The sequence below is a fragment of the Sarcophilus harrisii genome, chromosome 2 (genome assembly GCF_902635505.1).
Source record: "Sarcophilus harrisii chromosome 2, mSarHar1.11, whole genome shotgun sequence".
In the NCBI taxonomy this organism is placed as follows: domain Eukaryota; kingdom Metazoa; phylum Chordata; class Mammalia; order Dasyuromorphia; family Dasyuridae; genus Sarcophilus; species Sarcophilus harrisii.
In genome coordinates, this window is record NC_045427.1 from 243,842,294 (window position 1) to 243,866,686 (window position 24,393).

At 38.5% G+C, this 24,393-nt stretch overlaps 1 protein-coding gene across 3 annotated transcripts in view; it reads right to left on the reverse strand.

The window, feature by feature from the left end:
* NKAIN4 (sodium/potassium transporting ATPase interacting 4) overlaps positions 1-24,393 on the reverse strand; it is a 109,519-nt gene that overhangs the window by 4,710 nt on the left and 80,416 nt on the right. For all 3 annotated transcript variants that reach the window (XM_012539624.3, XM_012539623.3, XM_003757608.4), the window contains exon 5: positions 1,271-1,331. In XM_012539624.3, the coding sequence (XP_012395078.1) occupies positions 1,271-1,331 (61 nt within the window). The remainder of the gene's footprint in view (positions 1-1,270; positions 1,332-24,393) is intronic.

Sequence of the window (24,393 nt, forward strand, 5' to 3'; positions counted from 1 at the left end):
CTTTGTTGGATGCCTAAGGATATGCTGAACAGGCAACTTTTATTTTTTTCACCTATACCTCTAATCATGTATGCTTGAGGTAGGGGAGAGCTGGCAAAGATATTGGAAGCCCTCATACATGCTAAAGCATGTGAGAAAGATATATTTATTAAATTCTTGCTGTCATTTAGTTACCTTTTATTTTTGGTTAACACTATGGCCCTGGAAGGACACTATTATTGAAAGTCTGAAAAATCTATGAATGTAAGGAGGAAAAACAATTTCTCTGGATGCCATCTGCTCCCTTCTAGATGAACATCTACAACCTTTGAAGCTTTTTTTCTCATTTTAAATGCAAGTGGCCAAGGGTTCTCAGTTCAAATGGTTATTTGTCTCTTTATACTGCTAGCCAGCAAGAGTGGCTAAAGATCAGCTTTTGCATAACAGGAAAAGTTAGTGTTCTGGGGATAGGAAAAGAATTGTCAGTGCTTAGACTTTCATTGTCAGGCCTGACTTTGCTAATAGTCAGTGCTGGCCACAGCTGCAAAATAAGGATAAAAAATACTATTTTTCTTTCCTGTCCTGTCCTTTTCCATCTCCCTCCTTTTCTCTTTATTCTTGCCTCCCTTTCCTTTCCCTCTGAATTAGGATACTCTCTTTTTCTCTTCTCTTCCCTCTCCTTCCCTCCATCTCTTTCTTCCCCTTATCCTTCTCCTCCTTTCCCCTCCTGTATTCTCCTTCCCATCCCCTTATCTCCTCCCTCTTACTCTCACTTTTCCTCTTCTTCACTCCACTTTATACTTTTTTCCTTCCTTTCTTTCCTTCCTTGACCATTCTTTTTTTCCCACCCCAACTTTTCTTTCCTTCTTTCCCTTCTCTCATCTGTCCCTCTCCCTTCTTCTTTTTCTCCTCTTGTTTGCTTTCCTCTTCCTTTCTTTTCCCCTTTCCTTTCTTCTCTTCTCCTACCTTCTACCCTTTCTTTCCCCTCAATCCCTTTCCTTCTTTCTTCTTCAATATTCCCCCCCTTTCTTCTTACCTCCAATTCCTATATTCTCTTTTTTCTTGTTCCTATTCTATTTTTTCCTCTCCTTTCACAATTCCTCTCCTTTTCTACTTTTTCCTTATAATTTCATCTATTCTTTTTCTTCTTTTCCCTCTTTTTCATTCCTCTTATATCTTTTGTTCTCCTTCTTACTTAAGCTTTCTATGATAGCACTGTGGGATATAATGCCTTCAGAAATGGATTGTTATCAAAAACCCACTATTGGAGAATCTTTAGATGAATACTTACAGCTATCTTCTTCCTCTGTGAAGACACTGACCACATAACAGGCGTACACAAAGCCCACCAACTACAAGAAAAGAGAGGGAAAAGTGAGAAGCTATTCAGTTCTATTTCAAGAATATGAATTCACATGAATAGATTATGTGAAACTCTACCATTCCTTGGTGAGGTTTCAGTGGTTCAACACCATACATCAGATCTGTGCCAAAAGGAAAATGTGGCAAAGTGAGCTTAGTGAAAGGATCAGAGCTAATGTAAAACAGGTACAAAACCCAGAAAAATAGTTTGACAGAAAAAAGTTGACCAGGAAATGCACTGATAAATTAAAACTGAAAATTTATAACCTGGTTGTTGGAAACAAAAAGTTAGGGGTTTAATAATAGTTATTCTCTCTCTTTTTTCTCTAAGCAGTATCTCTCATGTCACCTCTGAGAAGTCCCTGGACGCTGAGAATCTTCCATTTCTTGTCATCATCTTCAGAGTGTAGATAGAATGAATGCTTAATGCATCTCCAAGCCAGACACACTCAAAGCAAAGAGTTAAGAAGTTCTCCAGTGAATTCTGGCATCAAGTTTGACCCCACTGGTTAATTCAAACCAATAGATGGGAATGTTGGCTTTAAGTATTGAATCACACAGCCTAGGCAGCAAGAATATTCAAATTCATCAGCTCATTCATGTCTGGAGTGATGTGGACTGGCTGCCAATATTGCCTAAAGTCACCAGATACTTTTATAACTGGATCAAGCTTTGGGCAAATGGTTCTGACCAAAAAAAATTACTGAGCTATCTTTAGGAAAAGTCCTGATTTCTCTCTGGGCTGGGGAATGAGGCTTGACTGAAAGGAAGCCACATATGCTAACAGAACCAGAACTGAGCAACTCAAAGTCAAGACAACCTTGTCTTTCTAAAGAATCCAGGGGCTCTCAAGTTTTAATCAGAACATTTGTCATCAAGCAGATCACATTAAGCCAGGCTTCCCTTTTCATCATTCAGGTGACTCAGTCCTTCTTCTACTTTTCAGTGGATGTTATAAGGAGCAGCTCACTTTCCCTGATGTGAGGCAACACTAACAATGTAATTAAAGTTATCATGAAGCAGGACTGCTCATTTCCCACAGTAAACTCAATCCTCTTAAACAAGAATTAGAATACAACCAACAATGATTCATTTCCAGAGAAGACAGGATGATACATGGAAAAGTCCAGGAAACAGGATCATTCATTTATAATATGACAGAAAAATACATCATAGCTACAACAAAAGCAAGCTAATGAGATTTCTATTGAAGGACTTCTGAGCCATACATGTATTTGGCAACTGTCCCTAGAGAGGAACAGTCATACACAAATGCATTTGGGGAAAAGTTGGATTAAAACCTTGTATTTCTTCTGAACTTCTTGAATAACATGAAATATGGCAATGGACAGCGTTACCAATATTTCTCTGTTGATCTCTAAGCAAATCTAGCACAAGGATTTCTTTTTAAAATTTCACCTCAAAAAGCTGGAGTCCATGTGGATATGCCATAATCAAATCACATTTCTGGAAGGTGCAGCATCAAAAGGTAAAATCCTACTCAAAGCTATAGTTGTCTGGTAATTCTATTAAGTGTTTTAATTATGCCAAGGCAGGATGACCCAAAGCATTACTATTTAAGACAAATTTACAAAAGTTTTACCAATAAGTTTTCCATTTCTTGTGGTCGTATTTTGCTAGTAGGAAACTCTTAATAAGACTAGAACTTTGCCTAAGGATGACCCTAGGATAGAACTGACTGGGAGCTGGCCATGGTACTAAAATAATATACATTTAGTTTTTATCATTACACAAGCAGACAGAAAAAGATTTAATTTCCTGGTAACAATATCTCACCTTTGAGAAAAATTCAACCTTTCCTCCCCTCCAAGCACCAGAATTTTTTTTCACTGTACTTCTGCACAAAACTTGTATTTTGTAGCAACTTCTTTCACATAATTACTCCTACTCTCTGCTGAGACAAATTAAAACCACTCTCCATAGCTCATATTCCCTGGGAAATCTTCCAAACCATTCTAACCTTTAGTGCTCTCTCCTCCTCTGAACTGTCAGCTCACATAGTTTCTTTGCTTACCAACTGGCACTTAGCTAATCATATAATACAGCACATTCTCTCAGTAGAAAGAGTCCTAAATTTGAAGTCAGAACACTTGGATTTGAATCTTATACATGGCTGTGTGCAAGTCTCTTCACCGCTCTGAAGTGGTTTCCTCATTAAAATTGCATTTTATATATATATATATATATATATATATATATATATATATCTTGCTTTCCTTAAAAAGTTTATTGTCTCTAGTGAGAGACAACAAATGAGAAAATGCTATGGAACTATAAAGTGTTGTAGCAAATATATATATATATATATATATATATATATATGTTTGGGTTTAGACATGATTACTTTCACATGGTGAAATACTGGTGAAGAAGCTTCTATCAATATAGACTAGGAACTATTCTTCAACCTATTAATAGTCTCATTGATAATATGATGATTCAGATTTCCAAATAGCTTTGTTATTTTTTATGTTGTTAGAAAGTTAGCTTTTCAGGGCAACCCTAAAGCTAGGAGAATCAGAGTTTAAATCTGGCCTCAGACACTTACAACTTCCTGGCTGTGAGACCCTGGGCAGGTCACTTAATCCCTTTGCCTCAGAAAAAAAAAAAATTTAAAAAGGAAAAAAAAGAAAATTAGCTTTTCAAAATCAGAATGTCCAAGGTAAAATGGACCTTACATTCTTTCTACTCCAACTTCCCCAATGGAGAGATCCCTACAATTATCCTGACAGTAAGTGAACCCAGAAATACAACCTAGAAGGCTTGAAAGATTTGCCCTCAATTTTCTTAACCAAAATAAAGCAACAAGCTATGCTGATAGATTATATACAAGAAAAATAATTAAGCAGTATATTCAGAGTCAATTAGCTCACTTACATATATTTTCATTTATTCTTTCTATATTTTCAAAGATTTTTTTCCTCAAAATTATTTTATTGTTTTGTTTTTATTCTGAACTTGACAATGAACAAATTAAGTGGACATTTGTATATATTTAGTAGAAGAGAAAAAGAGGATTGTACATAAAATTGTAAGTTTCTACACATAGCTTTCTTTTCCTTTAAAGTATATAATAAATATAGAGAATTGAATCAAATTTATAAGGATCTGAGTCATTCCCCCAGTTGATATATGGTCAAAGGATATGAACAGATAGCTCTTAGAATAAGAAGTCAAAGCTGTATATAGTCATATGAAAAAATGCATTAAATCAGATTGATTAGAGAAATACAAATTAAAACAATCTGAGATACCATCTCATACCTATCACATTGGCTAAAATGAAAAAAGGGGAAAATGACAAATGCTGGAGGGGATGTGGAAAAAGTGGAACACTAATATATACTGTTGGTGGGATTGTAAATTGTCTAACCATTTTGAAGAAAAATTTGGAATCATGCCCAAAGAGTTGTAAAACTGGATATACCTTTTGGCCCAACAATACCACTATCAGGTCTGTTTCCCAACATGATCAGGGAAAAAGGAAAAGAACCTATGTATTCTATTATTTTTATAGCAACTCTCTTGGTGGTGGCAAAGAATTGGAAATTTGAAGGGATGCCCATCATTGGGAAATGACTGATTTAAGTTGTAGTATTTGATTTTGATAGAATACTATTTGATAGAAATAATGGGCAGGTTGATTTTACAAAAACATGGGAAGACATGCATGAAATAAAGCAGAATGAAATGAATAGAAGGAAGAGAATGGCACACACAGCAGTATTGTTCAAAGAATAACTGAATGATTAAGCTACTCTGAGTAATATGATCATTCAAATCAAGTAGGAAAGACTTATGAAGGAAAATGCTATTCATTTCCAGAGAAAGAACTGATATGTAGAAGTATGTATTGTATGATTCTACATATATTGTCTATTTTGGGGTTTGGGAAACAAATCAGAACTCAAAACATAACAGAAAAGAAAGAAAAAATCGTAATTACTAAGAAGAATATAATAAGATCAACCTGTAGCTTTCAAAATCATCCTGTTTGTTTGGTCTTTCTTTCTTTCTTTCTTTCTTTCTTTCTTTCTTTCTTTCTTTCTTTCTTTCTTTCTTTCTTTCTTCTTTCTCTCTCTCTCTCTCTCTCTTTCTTTCTTTCTTTCTTTCTTTCTTTCTTTCTTTCTTTCTTTCTTTCTTTCTTTCTTTCTTTCTTTCTTTCTTTCTTCTCCAGATAATTTCAAGTTCTAGTTTCTCTTTTCAATTTTTCTTTTTCTTCAATTTAATTTAACAAGCATTTATTTGATGTTTGCTTATGCCAATGTGGATACTAAGTCAAAAGTGAAAATCATTCTTCCTTTTAAGGAACCTATCTTCTATTTTTGGGAAATAGTTAAGTAGGAAATAGACAAAAATATAGACAGGATAAATATAAAGTAAGTAATGTCTTGATTAGGGAAATACTAACAATGGGAAGGGGATTAGGAAAGGCCTTCAGTTTTTGTTTTTGAGCCTACCTTTGAATGAAGCAAGGGATTCCTAGAGGTGAAAGTGAGGAGCTATTAAGGTAGAGTTCCTTTAGTTTACTTCTCTTTTTTGAATTACTTCAAAAGAAAATAATACCAAAAGGTCTTTATTTTCCCCTACCAAAGGCATAGAAGATCCTGAATACCAGAGAGATTTTGTGAAGGTTCTACTGATGATAACAGCAAGAGAGACCCAGAAAAAACAGGAAAATGAAAAAAAAAGAGAAATAATAGTTATTTCAGTTTTTCAGAATGGTTCACATAATGCCTTTGGCTTTATAACTCAGAAATAACACTCAAATGTTTGTTATTTTTAAAGAAAGTACTTGAAGTTTAAGAAATTCACTCCATCAAAGGATTTCAAAACTATACCACAATATATGTTCTGAAGTAAGAGTACAGGCCCTGTGGTGGGAAGTTAAGATTTTTTAAAAAGTATGAAAAAAGGCCCTGTTCTCAGACTGAAGGGCAGTAAGAGAACTGAAACCACTATATTCAGAATTATCAATGGTGTAAAATGACCAGTTTGATAGTTTTTCTTCAGTCCTTATCCTTTTTAAAAAAAATATTTTTAGAATATTTGAAATAATTGATTTCCCTCTCTTCTTGGATACTGTCTCCTCTCTGGTTTTTGTGAAACTCTCTTAGTTCTTTTTTATATGTCAAGGCACTCCTCAGTTTTGTTTGCTGAAACCTCATCTATGTCCCAACTCTACTTTTGGGTATCCCCCTGTTCAGAATCCACTTCTTTCTCTACCCTCTCTTTCTTGGTGATCTCATCACATCCTCTTGGTTCAATGATCATTCTTACGCAGATGATTCTCAGATCTTTATCCAACATCAGTCTCTACCCAGAGTTTTGGGTCCATATCACCAGCTAATTTTTGAACATTTTTACCTGAATATTTCAAAGTTATTTCAAATTCAATAATTCTAAAACAGAACTCCTTGTCTTTCTCCATTCCCCAGTGTCACCAACCTACCCAAATTTCAAGTTTCTTTCAGGATGACCACCATGTTTCTGAAAATTTACCCAGGTTTGCAATATAAGATTCACTCTCTACTTGTCAATTGTACTTCATTTCCTGCATCCTGGGTTATGTCCTTATGTCTGAATTGGCCTTTTAGAATCCCTGGTTACCTTCAGGAGATCATTATATACTTCAACAACAATACTATATGATGACCAGTTCTGATGGACCAGTCCATCCTCAGCAGCGAGATCAACCAAATCATTTCTAATGGAGCAGTAATGAACTGAACTAGCTACTCCCAGAGAAAGAACTCTGGGTGATGACTAAAAACCATTACATTGAATTCCCAATCCCTATATTTATGCACACCTGCATCTTTGATTTCCTTCACAAGCTAATTGTACAATATTTCAGAGTCTGATTCTTTTTGTACAGCAAAATAACGTTTTGGTCATGTATACTTATTGTGTATCTAATTTATATTTTAATATATTTAACATCTACTGGTCATCCTGCCATCTAGGGGAGGGGGTGGGGGTGGGGGTAAGAGGTGAAAAATTGGAACAAGAGGTATGGCAATTGTTAATGCTGTAAAGTTACCCATGTATATATCCTGTAAATAAAAGGCTATTAAATAAAAATAAATAAATAAAAAAAAAATAGAATCCCTGGTTACCTTCAAAAGTGAGTAATTATCACTGAGCACTTTTAACCCCCAGTTATAAGTATTTTCCTCACAATTTTTCTTAGTCTGTATTTATGTTATTTCCTTAGTAGAACATAAGTTCCCTAAAGGAAGAAACTTTCTGTTTTTATGTTCCCTGTGCTTAGCAATGCCTAGCACACAGAAGGTACTTAATAATAGTTTGTTTATCGAATGAATAGTAACATGAATATTTGTGATAGAAAGGAATAAGATATGTGCAAAAGAGAGATCCAACAAAGTGCTTTCAGAAATAAAAGAAAAGAACACTCACTTTCAGCTAGTGGGGAAAGGGTTAAAAAAAAAAGTTTCATGGAAATAGTAGCATCTGAATTAGTCTTTAAAATTAGTCAGGTCTTCAACAGATTAAGGTGAATTTAAATACATTAACTCATTTGATCATCACAACAATCCTGTCAGGTAGGTGCTATTATTCCCATTTTATAGATGAGATAACTGAGACAAACAGAACTCAAGTGATTTACTAATGGCCAGTTAATATCTCAGGCAGTATTTGAAGTCAAGATTTCCTGATTCTAAGTCAAGTACTTTATCCACTATTTCATCAACTTGATTCTAGCTTGTCTTGAAGGAGTATAGGAAAGACAGAATGGGAAGGTGGTTTGAAGCTTTCTATGGAAGACCTTGGATACAAAGATTAAGATTTTTAGACATTATTTGGCAGAAAAAAAGGGAACTATTGAAGGTTTTTGAATAAAAGAGTAACATTATCATAGCTGTATATTGGGGAAATGTGGGGGAGAGGGAAACAGTGTAGATAATGGATCAGACAAGAAAGATCAGAGGCAGGGAAACCAATTAAAAGGTGAGAAGAAATAAGAGCAGGAACTAAGGTAGAATTTGGGGAGGGAGATAATGAGAAATTTGTTGCAGAAGCATCCATAACATTATCTAGTAACTGTCTGGATATATGTGTGAGGCAGAAAGGGGGTCAAATCTGGGTGGCTGGGAGAATGGTGATGATGTTGTTAAGAATGACACGAGACATCACTATTCACGAATGCCCTGTGCAAAGGGAAAGCTCTCAAACGGACTCTGAGTCACAAGAACCAGCTGAAATACAGCATCAGGGACAGTTGGGCTGAGCTTTCTGATCCAAGCCAAGGGTCCCCAGCTTCCCCCTGAACTCTTCTGCTAAACCACTTGTGGGTTTATGTCATCGTTATCTCTCCTAGACAAATAAATGGATTTAAGAACAAATTAAGTAATTCAGAGTATCTTACAGAGATTTCTTCAGGGACTCATTGCTGTCCAATTCATTCCTAGAAAGCTTCACAGTATAATGGCAAGAGTCACTGATTTAGAGTTTCATCATGGCTCCATTTGTTAGCTGTGTGACCTGTATGGCAACTCGTTTCTCCTTTCTAAGTCTCAGTTTCCTTACCTGAAAAATGAAAGGGGTGGTCTAGATGATCTTTATGCTCCCTGTTAGGTCTAAATCCCAGAGTTTTGTTTTTCGTATGTACATACAACTTGCCTTTTAGCTGATGTTTCCATGTTTCTCTGTCCAGGGTTTAAAATGTACTGACCTCCAACCTTATATCCCACAACCATGACAAGGCCTTTCATCAACAGTAAATCACTATCTATTCAGTGATACGTTTTCATTTTCTCCAAGAAAGATTACATTACCCTGTGAGCTCAGCCAAGTCTTCTTTCAGATCAACAAAGAAGGGAAGGCAATGGAAATACATAAGAATGCAAGCAGCATTTCCCTGTAGGTAGAGCTCAACTATAATTAAAGCCAGCACCTCTGGGAAAAAGTGAACTCCTAGGACACACATTGAATCTTGCATTATGAATGAAATATAGTGGAGAACAAACGAGTCCCTTGCATACCATTTGGCATTCACAGCTTGGCACAAAGTAAAAAAACACAGGATTTGCAATTAAAAGACAGGTTAGAATTCTGGTTCTGCTACTTGCTTTTGTGTGATCTTGGGAAGACTGAACTTTGGGATTTGGTGTCTTATCCATAAAATGAAAGGGTAGGAACAGATGATGTCTGTGGTTCCCTTCAGCTCCATATGCAATGATTGCTTAGATCCAAAATTATCTTCCCCTGTTCGGAAACCCAGGGCAGCCTAAAGGAGGGAAGGCACTGATTTATTCATTGGAAGATAGATAGAGAGCAATGGACCTTGCCTTCAAGGAGCTTTTGGTCTAATGGAGTAATTGTTGTTTGTCCTCTGCTCTCCAAGATGACCATGACATCAGGGGTATAATGTCACGACATGCAGGGGAATTGGATTTCAGGAAGGAGGGCTGGGCAAGGTCTCCTGCCTCATTTTCTCCTCCAGAGCCATCTGGGTCCAGTGATCAGATATAAATCCGAATGACTGGAGAGGCCCTGGATGCAGTAGGAGATCTTGACTTTTTTAAGCTAAAGTCTTTGATAGGTCTCAGTTTGACTGAAGTAATGCTCATTCAGTGATTAAGGCTAAGTAGGAATTGGGGCCAAAAAAAATGGACTCTTTTACTTAGTTTAAAAAAAAAATCCCTGTTATGGGCCAGAACTCTGAATTTAAAACAAAGGATTCTTACAAGGTGCTAAGTCAGTGGAATTGATAGAGACAACAGTTATCTAATTTAGCATGGTTCAGTGTGATTGATTTAATCCTACAAGGAGATGTTATGGGCCAGAACTTGAAACAAGGTACTAAGTGAAATTGAGGAGACAATGGTTAAATCTAGTTTAGCATTGACTTAATCCTACAATAAATAATGGTTTCCTAGTGATATAATGATTGGTGTGTACTCAGTGTGGAGCATATAAGCAAGAAGCTCTTAGGGCCAGAGAAGACAAGCACACTAGAAGCTCTCGGAGGCTGAGATAAGATTCATTCCATCGTCCACCTTTGTGGTGGCTGCAGGCTGAAACACAAACCCTTTGGAATTCGGAGAGATTCAGAGGCCAGAAAAGGAGGCAGGAGCTCAAGCTCTCAGAACCAAGACTACAGAAGGCCTCCAAGAAAGCTAGCCGAAGCCCCAGGAAAAGAGACAAGACTTTGAAGGAGATAATAAAGCATTTGGACTTTAAGCCGTGGCTGCACTTGTGGCGATTACTGAACTGAAAGGAAGGCTGCTCCCAGAGACCCCAAGAAAACCCAACAAGAGGACATTACATTTTAGAGCGAATATTACAAATCCCATCTGGGAAGGGAAGATCCCTCAGGATATTCTGGTCACAATAGCTGTTATGTATATTCATTCTAAGTCAATCAGGGCCTAAACAATGACCAATTGGGGCTTGACCTGGGACTTATTGTTGGCCAGTCAGTGAGAGCTAGAGTGACTTGGGTTTTGCAGAGTTCCCCAAACTACGGCTCATGGGCCAGATGCGGCAGCTGAGGACGATTTTCCCCCTCACCCAGGGCTATGAAGTTTCTTTATTTAAAGGCCCACAAAACAAAGTTTTTGTTTTTACTAGTCTGGCCCTCCCACAGTCTGAGAGACAGTGAACTGGCCCCCTATTTAAAAAGTTTGAGGACCCCTGGTTTAATGCATAGTCCTTAAGAAAGATATCTAGCTGGAGGGAAGGGAAGAAGGGAGGGAGGAAGGGAGAGAAGGAGGAAGGGAGAGAAGGAGGGAAGGAGGAAGGAAGAGAGGGAGGGAGAAAAGTAGTTATAGTATAACCACAGTATAAAATAAAATATATTTATTAGAGAAGCTTGGGTAGCAATATACTAATGAAAAGATCACAGAATTAAGATGTCTTGGTTATAGTCTCATATCTTCCATTAATGAGCTAATTAATCCTGGGCATATCCCATTTTCCACTCTGGGTCTCATAGTCTTTTTTAAATTCAAAGTGTTGAACTCCATGATCTCAGAAAGCTCCTTTCTAGCTCTAACATTCTACTACTATTACTCAAAATATTATAGGAGTTCCCAGAGGGAGAGAACTGCAGAGAAGAGAGCGAGAAGGAAGGTTGTAGTTCACGGAAGATACAGCATCAGAACCAGACCTTGGAGGCTGAATGCAGTTTCAATAGGCAGAGGAAGGGTGAGGCACCTAGAAAAAGAACAACCCAAACTCTGCCCCTTTTTTTTCTGTCTTATTTTAACATGAAGCTCTGCAGCTGCTGCCATTTCTGATCCAATACCATTGGGAAAGGCACTAAGGATGTCAGGACTTCCTAAACTTCCCTGATTCCCGTCTTTGGCCTAGACACTGGAGCTTCTAGGCATGGTGTTGAGAAAGGAAAATATGAGAGAAAGCAGAGTCTGGGGAACAATTTAAAAAACAATTTTAGTGTTTTTAAGGGCAAAGAAAAGGCCTCTCTCTCCTTTCGGTTTATGTGGTTTAGGAATTTTTTTTTTCCTGTTCTCAGCAGTTTGAAATTGAAATGTCCAGAATTGGAATTCCAAATGAGCATTACTTTTTCTTTTAGGAAGCAATCAAGTTTAAGTGACTTCCTTGAGTCACACAGCTAGTCAGTCTCTGAGGTGGGATTTAACTCGGGTTTTCCTGACTCCAGGACTGGTACTCTATCCACTGCACCACCTAACTGTCCCCAAAATAGTGTTCCTAACTTGGCACTGAGGAGAGCCTCATTAGAGGGACCTTTTGTGGATGCTTTATGAAATGAAATGATCCAGCCTCTTACTGACCTCTAGAAACTCTGGAGAGCTTTCCCCTTCTGTCCTCAGGCCTGGGGACTTCATAGTATAGACTAGTTTGGGGGTAAGAACATCAAAATTTGGAACAAGTACGCATTTAGGTCTTGGTTACCTTGGAATACAAACAGAGCCACACCAGCCAGACAAGAATGTCTTCTTTGCTGGTTTTTGGTAAAAAGAAGCAAAGGAAATGGACCTGCTTAAAATACAAAGAGTACATATTCCTTTATATTCTTAACTTACAAAAAACCCCAAATAAACCTTTTTCTCCCTGAAAAGTGATTTATTTAGTCAATTTCTCTCAGTGAAAAATATTGAAAGATAGAAATAAGTATAAAGTCCTATGTTGGGAAGCCAAAAGCCTAGGTTCTATATCTCAACTACTTTATGTTGAAAAGGTAAATCATTTATAAAGAAAGCACATTCCTTATAATGACCCTGTCAGATATAGAATTGCCCCTCTATTTTACAGATTTGGAAAATAGACTCTTCTATATAAAATTTGTTGTCCAGGTTCACACAGCTTATTAACATTTAGGGGAAGATTTTGATCTGGGTCTCTTCATTACACTGACTCTTGCAACTAGGCCATGTTGCAAGTTAACCTTTCTGGGTATCAATTTTCCCTTCTGCAAAATAGGGTTAATTATAATATCCAAGTATTTGTCACTCAGTACACTAATGAGATCAAGAATAGAAAACACTTGAAAGATTTTTTTAAAAGCATGATTTAAATACAAAGTATTATTATTCCTCTCATCACTAATATGGTATATCACTGAATAACTGAAAAACAAGTCTTAGGGAAATAATGTGGAAATTTTTGAATCATTCTGTATTATTATCAGGACATTTTCAGAATATTCCTCTGATACCAGACTAAGAAATATTTGAAAGCTGACATACATCAATCCTAAACCTGTGACAGCTGAAGGCAGAAATACAAAAGGATACAAAAGAACAATAGTTATTTCAGGCATAAGCAGGAGATCTCCAATTGCATCATATTAGCTTATATTCTTAGCCAGGCTTAGGCATATTAATTATTCATGCTAAACATGGACCCCTACTCTTTCTCTCCCTCTCAGATACATGGAGCAATTTCATTTCTAAAGAGCTCATTCTTTCCAAAGAGGAAGCATTCAGGGTCTCTTAGGGCTGATGTTCACTTAGTGTTTCCAAAGATGGCACAGTCAGCTGAATCCGGATGAGGCTGTGGGCCTCAGGGGGATGGCTCCAGCACCAATAAATCAGAGAATGAATGAGGGAGAAAGTCAAAGAAACACAGATTGAACAGAAACACAGAAAAGGGTCTAAGAACTCAGTAGCAGCTATGAATCTCTGCTGTTAGTATTGCTTCTCAGCTCAAGAACCCACAATGTTCCACCATTGCCAAGAATGTGAATTAATGGAAAGAGAAATAGTTTTAGAATCAGAAAATGTGAGTCTGAAGTCAGATTTTGACTTGTGGACTCTGGACAAGTCACTTAACAGCTTCACTATCTAAAAAATATGGATAATAATACTTTTTGTCATTGTATTCTTGTCACATCTGACTCTTTTATGACTCTACTTGGTATTTTCTTGGCAAAGGCATTAGAATAGTTTGCCATTTCCTTCTCTTGCTCATATTACAGATGAAGAAATTGAGGCAAACAGAGTTAAGTGACTTGCTCAGAATCACACAGCTAGTAAGTGTATGGATCCAGATTTGCACTCAGGGAACATGAGATTTCTAGACTTCAGTCCCATTGTGCCCCTAAATTAAATGCTATTTCTTCCTAAATGGCTATAGTTTTCACTAATCTTCTCACTCTAATTAGTCTTTGAATTCCTAGTATATGTACATAGTCTATAACACACACCTGGATTATATTCTCTCTTGGATTACTCTTAATCCCTTCATGTGCATATGTTTCTATAATAAATTAGATCTCATCTCCATTAGTTCTGGGTACAGGCAGAGCTGGGTATCCAGTTAGTAACCCATAAACAACAACAATACAAGTAACTCAAATTTATGTAGCACTTTATAGGTTAACAAAATGTGGATGGCTAATAGCATCCCCAGGGTACCAAACTAGGGTCTTAACTGAAAAGCTGGGGATAATCAGAGTGAGTCATTTTCACAAAAGTCAGAAACTGTAACTGCAAAAAAGTCAGAAATATTATTGGATGGCTCTCGGAGAGGGGGAAAAGGAGATACAGATGGCCAAAAGTCAGAAACCTATCCCCTTTCTAGTACAACATTCATTCAATTCAACATACATTTATTAAGCACCTGCTATGTGTAAGGCAAACTGTAATGAAGGAGTTATAAAGAAAATACAATATTACTGGATGGCTCTCAGAGAAGGGGAAAAAGAGAAGTACAGATGGAAATTTAGGCAGCAAACCCAAAGGATATTAATAAAATTTATTTACAAAAAAATGAGACTTTTTTTCCTATCAATTATTTAATTGACAAGCATTTATTCAAGTACCTACTATGTGCAACTAACCTAGTAGTTTTAGTTCAGGGACACCAGAACTTTGATTTTTTTTTCCTTCTCTTGGGTCTATATAGCCTTACTAGTTAAAGTAGTAAAGCTTTAGAAATAAAAGATACCATAAAGCTTTTCTATAAGGTCCTGCTACTCCTGGGTTATGACCATATCCAACAATCTTAGTATTAGCTTGGAATCAACATGGTTTGACTCTTAAAGAAAACCACTTTCAAATTCTAAAGTCAGTTTGCTTGTAACCTGCATTTAGGCTCAATCCAGTTTACCAAGGACAAGAGGTTAGTGCACACCCAAATTTTCTTCCCTGCAAGTTCAAAGGGACTTGCAGCATAGCCCAAGCTCTGAAGTCACAACAGTGATGATGTTATCATTTTTCTTGTTCCTACCAAGCACTAAAGTGCTTTTCTCACAACAGTCCAAAAAGCAGGTAATATTATACCCATTTTACAGGTAAGGAAACTGAGGATCAGAGACGTTAAGGAAAACTCCCAGAGTCACAAAGCCACCAAAATATCTGACAGGAGCATGGATTTGAGCCTGGGTCTCAACTCCAAGTTTAGCACTTTTACCTCTTGATGCATAAAAGGAAATTACTTTCCTTAAAGACTCCTGGGGGGAAAAACATCAACACTGCTTGAGAGAAAAGATGCAAGAAGCTGTTCTCATGCTTCATGGAGCTTTCCAAGCAGGGATTCTGCCAAGATGGTTCTCGTGTTCCTTACTTCACAGAATCTTCCCCCAGCTGGATCCACATGCTCCATCCTGGCTCACTTGGGATGGGGTAAAGCTCCAATTAAGCATTTCAGAAAGTATGTCAGGAAACAAATGGATTTAGTGAACAATTCAATGGGCCGGAAGCAACAAAGGGGCTTTAAAGGAGAATGCCATCTGTGGTAAACTAGAGAAGTAATAATAGTTTATACTGTTATAGTGCTTCAATGTTTACCAATGACTTTCCTCACAACTTTGTGAGGGATGTATTATTTTCATAATTTAGTTGAGAAACCGAGGCACAGAGAGATTGTCACTTGGCACACTGCATAGGAAATGGAGTGATAGATTGAGTCAGAAAATCTGGATTTAAATTCTGTCTATGACATTTTTCAGCAGCATGATGATGAATGTGTTTCTTGGCATCTAAGAACTTTGGTTTTCTCATCTGCAAAATGGAAATAGTAATCATATAACTTAAGATATTTTGTAAGGATAATGCTCTATAAATATGAATTATTATTGAAAGAATGAATGAAAAAAAATTTAGTCCCTACTTTATGCCAAATATTAGGCTAGGTACTGGGAATACAGGTAGAAGCATTCTCTGCTCTCATGAATTGAGAAACTCCATATAAAAGGAAATTCAGCTACAAAGTAGTTGCAAGTCTTAACTAATTAAGCCCTAGTTCTTCAATTGTATTAATAGGTCAAATGAAGGTATAAAATAAGGGGAAATGGTAAGGCTTGAGGACTTTGGTAGGCACTGATGAGACAAATGATAAGATTTGGTGGTCTTTCACCTCATTTGAATAGAGTTGGTTATTTTCATCTCCCCAGTGAATAATAAAGCAGTTGGGATTGCTTCTGGATGGTCTCAGCTGGGGCTAAGGGAGTGGAGGAGAAGGCAAAGGAGGTGGTAAAAAAAAATCTTTCTGTCATCTGGCCATTCCATAAAGAAGCATAAAGGCCCAGCTTCAAAACCAACTCTGAAGGGAACAAGTTTGACATCCTATACAAAAATGGCAGACTCCAGACTGGCCACAACACCAATCACATAGCTAACAAGACTGGGTGGCTGAACAATCAGAAGGTCCAATGTGCCTCTGGAACTAATTTTTTTTCCCATTACTGCCTTGGGCAAGGGAATTCTAAATCCTTAGTGAGATGAAGCAGCGGTTGAAAGCTCCACCCTTTATCATTGAGTGACAGACTGCTATTGGGACAGAAAGGCAATAAGAAATGATCCCAACACTTCCCTGGCTTTCAGAGAAGCTCCTTAGCAAGTACGAGTCAAATACTAACCCAGATGGTCATAAAATAAATCTGAATGCAAATAAACTAGGTGAGCCCAGGGACAGGCTGGAATTTATAAAGTCATTCTTCTATATGACATCTACCCTATGTTTTCTTCTAGTGGGTTTCTCTGGACAGGTGGCCAAGGAGTCAGGACATTAAAGTAAGAGAACAAAGCCAAAGGTGATTTAAAGTTGCCTTTGTGTTGCTACTTGAACTTAAACCTGCTAAACCAAGCAAATTCTCACTGTCCTCCACTGTGTAAATCACACCTAATAAAGAATAAAGATGATTGATGCACAAGGCCAACTTCAGGAGCAGAGATGTGTTCTCACCTTTCCTGAATGTGTAAAGCGTTGGTCTGACTTGGAAAAAATAGTTTAGGCAAGGAGGAAGCTGAGCTATCTAGAGAGATCCCATTGCTAGTGGAATTCACTATCCAGGAAAGGATAGTACGCCTTAATAATTCTATGCTGCTTCTATTAGGCAACATACTTTTGTTGCTGTTGTTGTTTAGTCATTTCTATTATGTCTGATTCCTTGTGACACCATTTGGGGTTTCCAAATGACTTTCCTTCTCCAGCTCATTTTACAGATGAGGAAACTGAGGCAAGCAGGATTAAGTGACTTGTTCAGAGTCCCACAGCTAGGAAGTATTGGTGGACAGTTCTGAATTCAGGAAGACTCATTTTCCTGACTCTAGGCTCAGCATTCTACTCACAGATCCACCTAGGTGCTACCAAAATATGGATGTGTCTTATTAGGAACTTTCTGAGCTACCTTTCTGAGCGAAGGCAGCTGACAGTAGAACTCAGAGCTCTCCTCAGTGAAGAGAGTCTAGTCCCCATTGCATTTTTGGGGGAAAAAAAAAGAAAAAAAAGTCTGTGTTTCTCCACAAGAAATCAAGGAATGATGACTGTATGTTTTCAAGGAATGAGGGAGGGAGGGAAGGGGAGAGAGAGAGAGAGAGAGAGAGAGAGAGAGAGAGAGAGAAGGGAGGGAGGATTTAAGGCAGATCTGGCCAAATACAAGATGATATCAATTTTTATCTCTTGGAGAATCAAAATTATGATATGGAGAAGGGAAAATATCCTTCTTCAACTATAAAATATGGGCACTGAACTAACCACATGTTTAGGGTCCTTTCCAGCTCTAAAATTATGAACCTCTAAATATAAGATAGTGCTGAAGTCCTGTAGCTGTGGAACCAAGAAAAATACCAGACTGACTTTTGTGACTCCTGCTTCTCTCTCCCTATCTGAAAAACATCTCCTTCTAAACCCTGCAAAGTAAGGATAAATATCTACAACTGTTGGGAACTCTGAGACCCACTTTAAGATGATGCTGAGGATGCCTTGTGTGTCTTTAGTGCTTTAAGGTGGGTGTGCTTCCTTGAAAATGTTTGTCCAGGTCATCTTCTTAGCACTTCTCCTGAAGAATACTGTATTCTGAAATCTTCTCACACCATGATCAGAAACTTCCGAGAATTCTGCATCCCTCCCAATCTGCCTAATTTCCATGCAGACTGGTTTGCTGGTCCCTGTCACACCTATCATGCCCTGGGTCTGGCAGTTAGGATTTCAGAGAGACAGCGGAGGTGTCTGTGCTTGTGGGGGAGTTCCCTTTATGTTATTGGACAGGAAGGGAAGCTGATAAGGAAAGGATTATAACCTAATTCCCCCTGTAAATGGGGACTCTATGAAAACTTCATTAAGAGAACACACTGGAGAGTTCATTTTGTTCATGCTGCTTCTCTTTTGACAAAGACAATCAGTTTTCCTTATCTGTCTGTGGCTAAACTGGGTAAACCTGAGTGCTTTTCCTGTGCCTTTTAGTCTTTTGTTACCAACGACAAAGAAGAGGAGCTGGGGCGGGGGCTGCTGCCAAAAGTCCTGGCCGGAATGCTTTCCTTCTCTGAACCTGATTACTGGAAGGATAGACTTCACAGAAAGCCCAGGCTTCTGGCCCGGGATTCCGAAACCTGCCCCTATCTTAGGCCTGTTGACAGAAGGAAAAACCCAAGTCTTCCTGGCAGATAAGTCCAGCTCCGAAGAGTCCGATTCCCTCCGTGTCTTTATTGCTGAGTGTTCCTTACTATGTGCTTCAAGGGTCTGAATGAAGTCTCAGGCACAAGATGCACCAAAGGCTGAGCCTGGGTAACAAGGCTGCCTCAGGAGTCCTTGACAGCTCCTTCTGAGGAGCTTCAGGTCTCTCCTGCCAGGCTATGAGAATTTGACGTGCCCCACCCTCCTGGAGGCTCCTCAGGGAGTGGGAACCAATCAACAGCTTTGCTTCCGGTGCTATGGAAACGGAATGGGAAACACCAGCCTAGGACCACAAAGTTGGTGGCCCACACATGATGGGTCTTTAAAAAGGATACTTTGTAAACAACACGGCCGAGGAAGCGAAGGCGTGGCAAGAAAATTAATCGTTCCAGGGGCAGCTAGAAGGCGCACCAGCCCTGGAGTCAGGAGGACCCGAGTTCAAATCCAATCTCAGACACTTAACACTGGGCAAGTTACTTAACCCCAATTGCCTCAGCAAACCAAATTAAAAAATAACTGTTGCAACTGTATCCACAATTATCCGATCCCATGTTTTGGTCAATTTCCATGAAATTCACCTCAGTGAGCATATATTAATCACCTATGTGCCAGTCATTGTGCTGGGGCTTGAAGCTACAAAAGTTAAAAAAAAAATTATCTGACCTTATCAACAATAATGATAATAATAAGACTATATTTATATAGCCCTGTAAGTAAGACCTTTGTAAAGAACTTTACCAATTATCTCATTTTATCCTCACAAGAACTCTGAGAGTTGTTGCTATTATTATCCCCATTTTGCAGAGGCCCATAAAGGCTGGATTTGAATTCGGGTCTTCCTGGCTCTAGTACTCTAGCCTCTGAGTACTCTCAAAGTACTTCTCTGCCTCTCAAAGAACTTCTGTGGAGAAATAACACATAAATAGAGGAGGTTCTGCAAAATACGTACAATATAAATATAAAGTGGGAGAGACGGCATGGAATCAAACATCTGAATTCAAGTCCCACCTTTGACATATACTGGCTATAAGGCACTAGTAAATCACGTAACTTCTCAGCATTCCAGATAATTTATCCTAAAACTCAATTTCAGAGGTTATCTAAATGCCTCAATAGAGGAAATCTCTTCCTAGTAACTCCTTTCACCAATGGTTCTCAAAAGTGTGGTCCAAGGGCCCCTTTCAGGGGGTCCAAAAGGTCAAAACTATTTTCATAATAATATTATTTGCCTATTCAAATAGTCCTGTTTTTCAACTACATGTCTGTGTGAAGCCAGATTTTCTTATGTATATCTACCAAAACATGTAACAAATTAAATGCAGAAGCAGATATGAAAATCCAGTCATCTTCTACAAACAACAAACATCTAAGACATTTGCAAAAATATGTAAAATAATACTACTCTTCTTAGTAATTTTTTTGTTTTAGAAAATAGTTATTTTTCATAAAACATAAAGTTAGTGTTAACATGTAATGGGTTAATTGCTATTTTAAGTGAATTAATAATTAGAAAATTTATCAGTTTAAATTTCTAATATGGCAAATAATGCATAAACAAATGCTCTTTGGGGTCCTCAATTTTTAAGGGTGGAAAAGTATCTTTCCAAATATTTGAGAACTACTACTCCATAATGATGAAGTTATCTCACTAAATTATAGCCAAAACAGAGATGTGAGTCGGGCTCTCACATGTATATAGGTGAAGTCCTGTCCAAACAAAGATACAAAATAATGACTAAGGAAGAGGAAGGAGCATTAATCACAGGGGAAAGCAGGAAAGGCCTTTAGTAGTAATGGCACTTGAGCCAAGACTTGAAAGGAACCAGGAGTTCTAAGAAGAAGAGGTGAGAAAAAAATGAGCATTTGGCACGCGCCCGTCTATGAAATAGAACAGGATCAAGGAAGTGGAATGTCACGTACGTGGAAAAGGAAGTAGGCCAGTTTGACTGTAATATAAAACAGAGAATGTGAAGGGCAGTCATGTGTAATCAGCCTGGAAAGATAGGTTGTAATCAGATTGTGAAAGGCTTTAAAAGACAAAGGAATCTGTATTTTATCCTAAAAGCAATTGGAGCTGAAGCTTCGTAAGCAGGGCAGAAGCACAGTCAGGCTTATAGTGTAGGACCATCAATTTGGCAGCTTTGTGGGGGATGGATGAAAAAGGGGAGAAGCTTAGAGCTGGAAGACCCATTAAGAGACTCTTGCAAAAATCCAGGCAAGAAAGAGATCATTGTGGCCTGAAATAGGGTGGTTGTGGTGTGAGTAGGGAGGAGATATAAACAGGAAATTTTGAGGAGGTAAGAGTAAGGATGGAGGATGTCTCTTAGGTTGCCATTGAGGATAAATGAAAGAATGGTGGTTCCTAGAAAGAAATAGGGAAAAATAGGAGAAGGGATGCTTCTGAGAATTGTCAACAGGAAAATTGAGTTCTATTTTTAATGAGTTTGAGACGCCTATAGGGTATCTAGGTTCATGGGTAGGGATACTAACTCTTCTTTGCTGTTTACTATGGACCCAATAAGAATGGCCCTGCATATGATTGTGTATAATTTTATTGAGACACTTGTTCCCTAGCACCTTGAACCAGAAACCCCAGAGCAGAGATTGTAGTTGTTAAAGATTTTCCTCTCTAGGAAATATTTCTGCTGGCACACAACCAAACATGATTTGGGTTGTTGATTCTAAAATAAATTAGGATTTACATAAGATCAGGCATATTAACTGCACACTCATTTGAAGACAAAATATATACTACTACTGAACAAGGCAGGAGACTGATGAGATCAAGGTTGGCCACACACACTGTAGGGTGCCCTGTCGGCAGTATATCAAGGCTGGTTCAACCTAGTCTGACACAGCAGACATAGGGAAGGATACTGGAATGATGGAAAAGGCCTAGGTAAAAGTCAGTCTGTTCTCACAGTATACAATTGACATATAAAATCATAGCACATATTCTCTCAAAGCTTCTTTAAACTGTGGGTCACATAACAATGTGGGGTCCAAAAATTATGATTTATTTTCAGTAAATGTTTGATTTGCATGCCTATTTTATATGTTATATATTTTATATCCAGAATTGCATACAAATTTCTCAGGTGAAAAGGGATCATAAGGGGAAAAGAAGCTCTGGTGTAGAATCAGAAAGCAACATCAGATCATGGCTGAATTCACTCCTAGTTCTGTTACTTATTACATGTTTAATTTTGAATTTATCACTTAAACTTTCTGTGCCTCATTTCCTCATTCATAAAACAAGGGGGCTTGGATTAAATAACCTCATATATCTAAATGTATAATCCTAGATCCTGATTCTAAAGATGCAGATTGCTCCCTTGTTTTTCAGTCATGTCCAATTCTTTGTGACCTCTTGTGGGGTTTTCTTGGCAAAAATACTAGAGTAGTTTTCCCTTTTCTTCTCTAGCCCATTTTACAGATGAAGAAATGAGGCAATTAGGATTAAATGACTTGCCCTGATGACTAAGTGTCTGAGGAGGAGTCTTCTGGGCTGCAATAAGTCCAGACCCAATACTGTCTCCACTATGCTACCCCACCACCCAAAAATGTAGATACTATCTCTCAGAAAACTCAAATAACTTGCCTATTGTCACACAGATAGAAAAGTCAGCAAAATTAGAACTCAGATTTTTACAGACTTCAAGCCAAACGCTCTGCATGTTGCTGTGGAAAGTATACCAGGGCTGTGGATCAGGAAATCTGGATTCTAGTCCAAATTCTGTGACTGATTTCATGGTACAATCATGGTGCAAATCATGGTGCAAATCACTTCCTCAATGCAAGCCCAAGTTTCCCTAAAATGTGAAACAACCCCCTTTGGAGGTAAATCTCAGTTGTAATATCAATTAATAAATATCTGTTCAAGTGCCTACTGTGTGCCCAGCATGGTGGGGAAAGAGTAAAACAATCCCTGCCCTCAAGAAGCTTGAATTCTAGTATCTTAATCATGGCATTCCAACCATCTAAATAAGAAAATCCCTGGCATCTCTCCCCAGTATTTTGGGGGTTAAATTCCTCTGCCTGCTGCTGCCTGGTGTTGCAATTTAGTTCCCCCCCCCATTCACAAAAGTCAGCGTCAGCACTGAGCACTGGGTACCTAGTAACACTCAATAAGATGTATTGAATGAGTGAAATAATGAATGAATATAGCGGGACTTGCTGACAGCTGAAGCCAGATTCCCCTCCCGCCCTGCCCCCCCTTCCATGAAAAGAGAGAAAAATAAAGCAGAGATTGCTCAGTGGGTGTAAGGAGCCTGACTGCCCCCAAGGGAAGAGGGAGGGGGAAGGACAGGCTAGAGACAATGGGAGCTTTTTATCGCAGGTGATTTTACATGCAGATGACAAAGAATTAATTAACAGGGAACATTTGGGAGGCCTGATCACTCCCAGACCCCAACACAAAGAAAAGAGAAATGAGAAAGTAATAGCAGAGATGGCAACCCCATCAATGTAATGAGCAGGCTGCAGCTTCAGTGTCTTTTGCATCACCAGTAATGGAAATTGCCAGTTTGTCTTGCAAGACTCAGGAGACTCAGCGGAGGGAGTTCATGAAGAGGCATCAAAGACCCTACAGTGGTTGCAAATGTGCCCCTCTCATTCCCTTCCTTATACCTGTTACCTTGCCTTCACCTGCAGCCACACAATCAGGAAACCTGTTCTCCTCCATTCGTCCTCAAAAGCAGCATCCTGAGGAAGGATTTCCAAGTAATTGAATTCCCTCTCCCACCCACCCCCAAAACTGGAGAGGCAATGGGTTCTGGGCTGGGAGCTAGATACCTCTTTCTAGAGTTACCATTTTATAGTGTAATCAAGGGGATTTCTTTACCTGGAGTCTCAATTTCCCCATTCAGTTTTTAAAAATCTACGTTCTTTGATGACCTATTGCCAAGACAAACCAGACATCCAAATGGCCTTTAAGATCCTTATAGAATAACATCAATTGTCCTTTTGTTATCACTCATTTAGAAATACATCAAATTCTCTTGATTTAGAAGTTCACTGTCCTAAAAAAAAAAAAAAAAGGCAGGGGGAGGAGGAGAAGAGAAGAAAGATGCAGAAAAAATTGTGGTATAAACAGAAACTGGGCAAGAGCCCACTGGAGAGTCTCTTTATTTTTTAAAAAATATTTTTATCCTGATATTCCCGTCCTTCCCAACTTATTCATTGGTTGAAATTTGACAGCTAGAACGTCCTCCTCCCAAGCCCTCAATTTTACAGATGAGGAAAAAGAGACCGAGATTTCTTACTGGTCCAATCAACATTGCCATTTCATCTTTCTTGGAAGTGTAACTAGGATTCCTCTGACAGAGGCCAGGCTTAGGCAGAGACAGGTGCCCCTGCAGAGAGGGGCTCGGAGCTATTAATGCTGCACCTGCTTTCCATAAATAAAGCTGGTCACTGTTATATTTAGATTCCCGGCTCCCAGGAACTCTGGGCTGCCTGCCAGCCCAAAGGCACGGTGGAAATAACACCCAGGACTTAACTGGGCCGGGCTGGCCTGACCCAACCTTCCTTCCTCCCCACCAGCCTGGGGCCCAGGATTCATTCTAGCTGGATTTTCTGAAGTCTCTCTGGTGGCGAACCAGCATCAACAATCATAGGGGCTCCTGAGTGGCTGCAGGGCCGTATTAAACTGGGGGTGGCAGGAAGAGATGGACGGGAATGTGG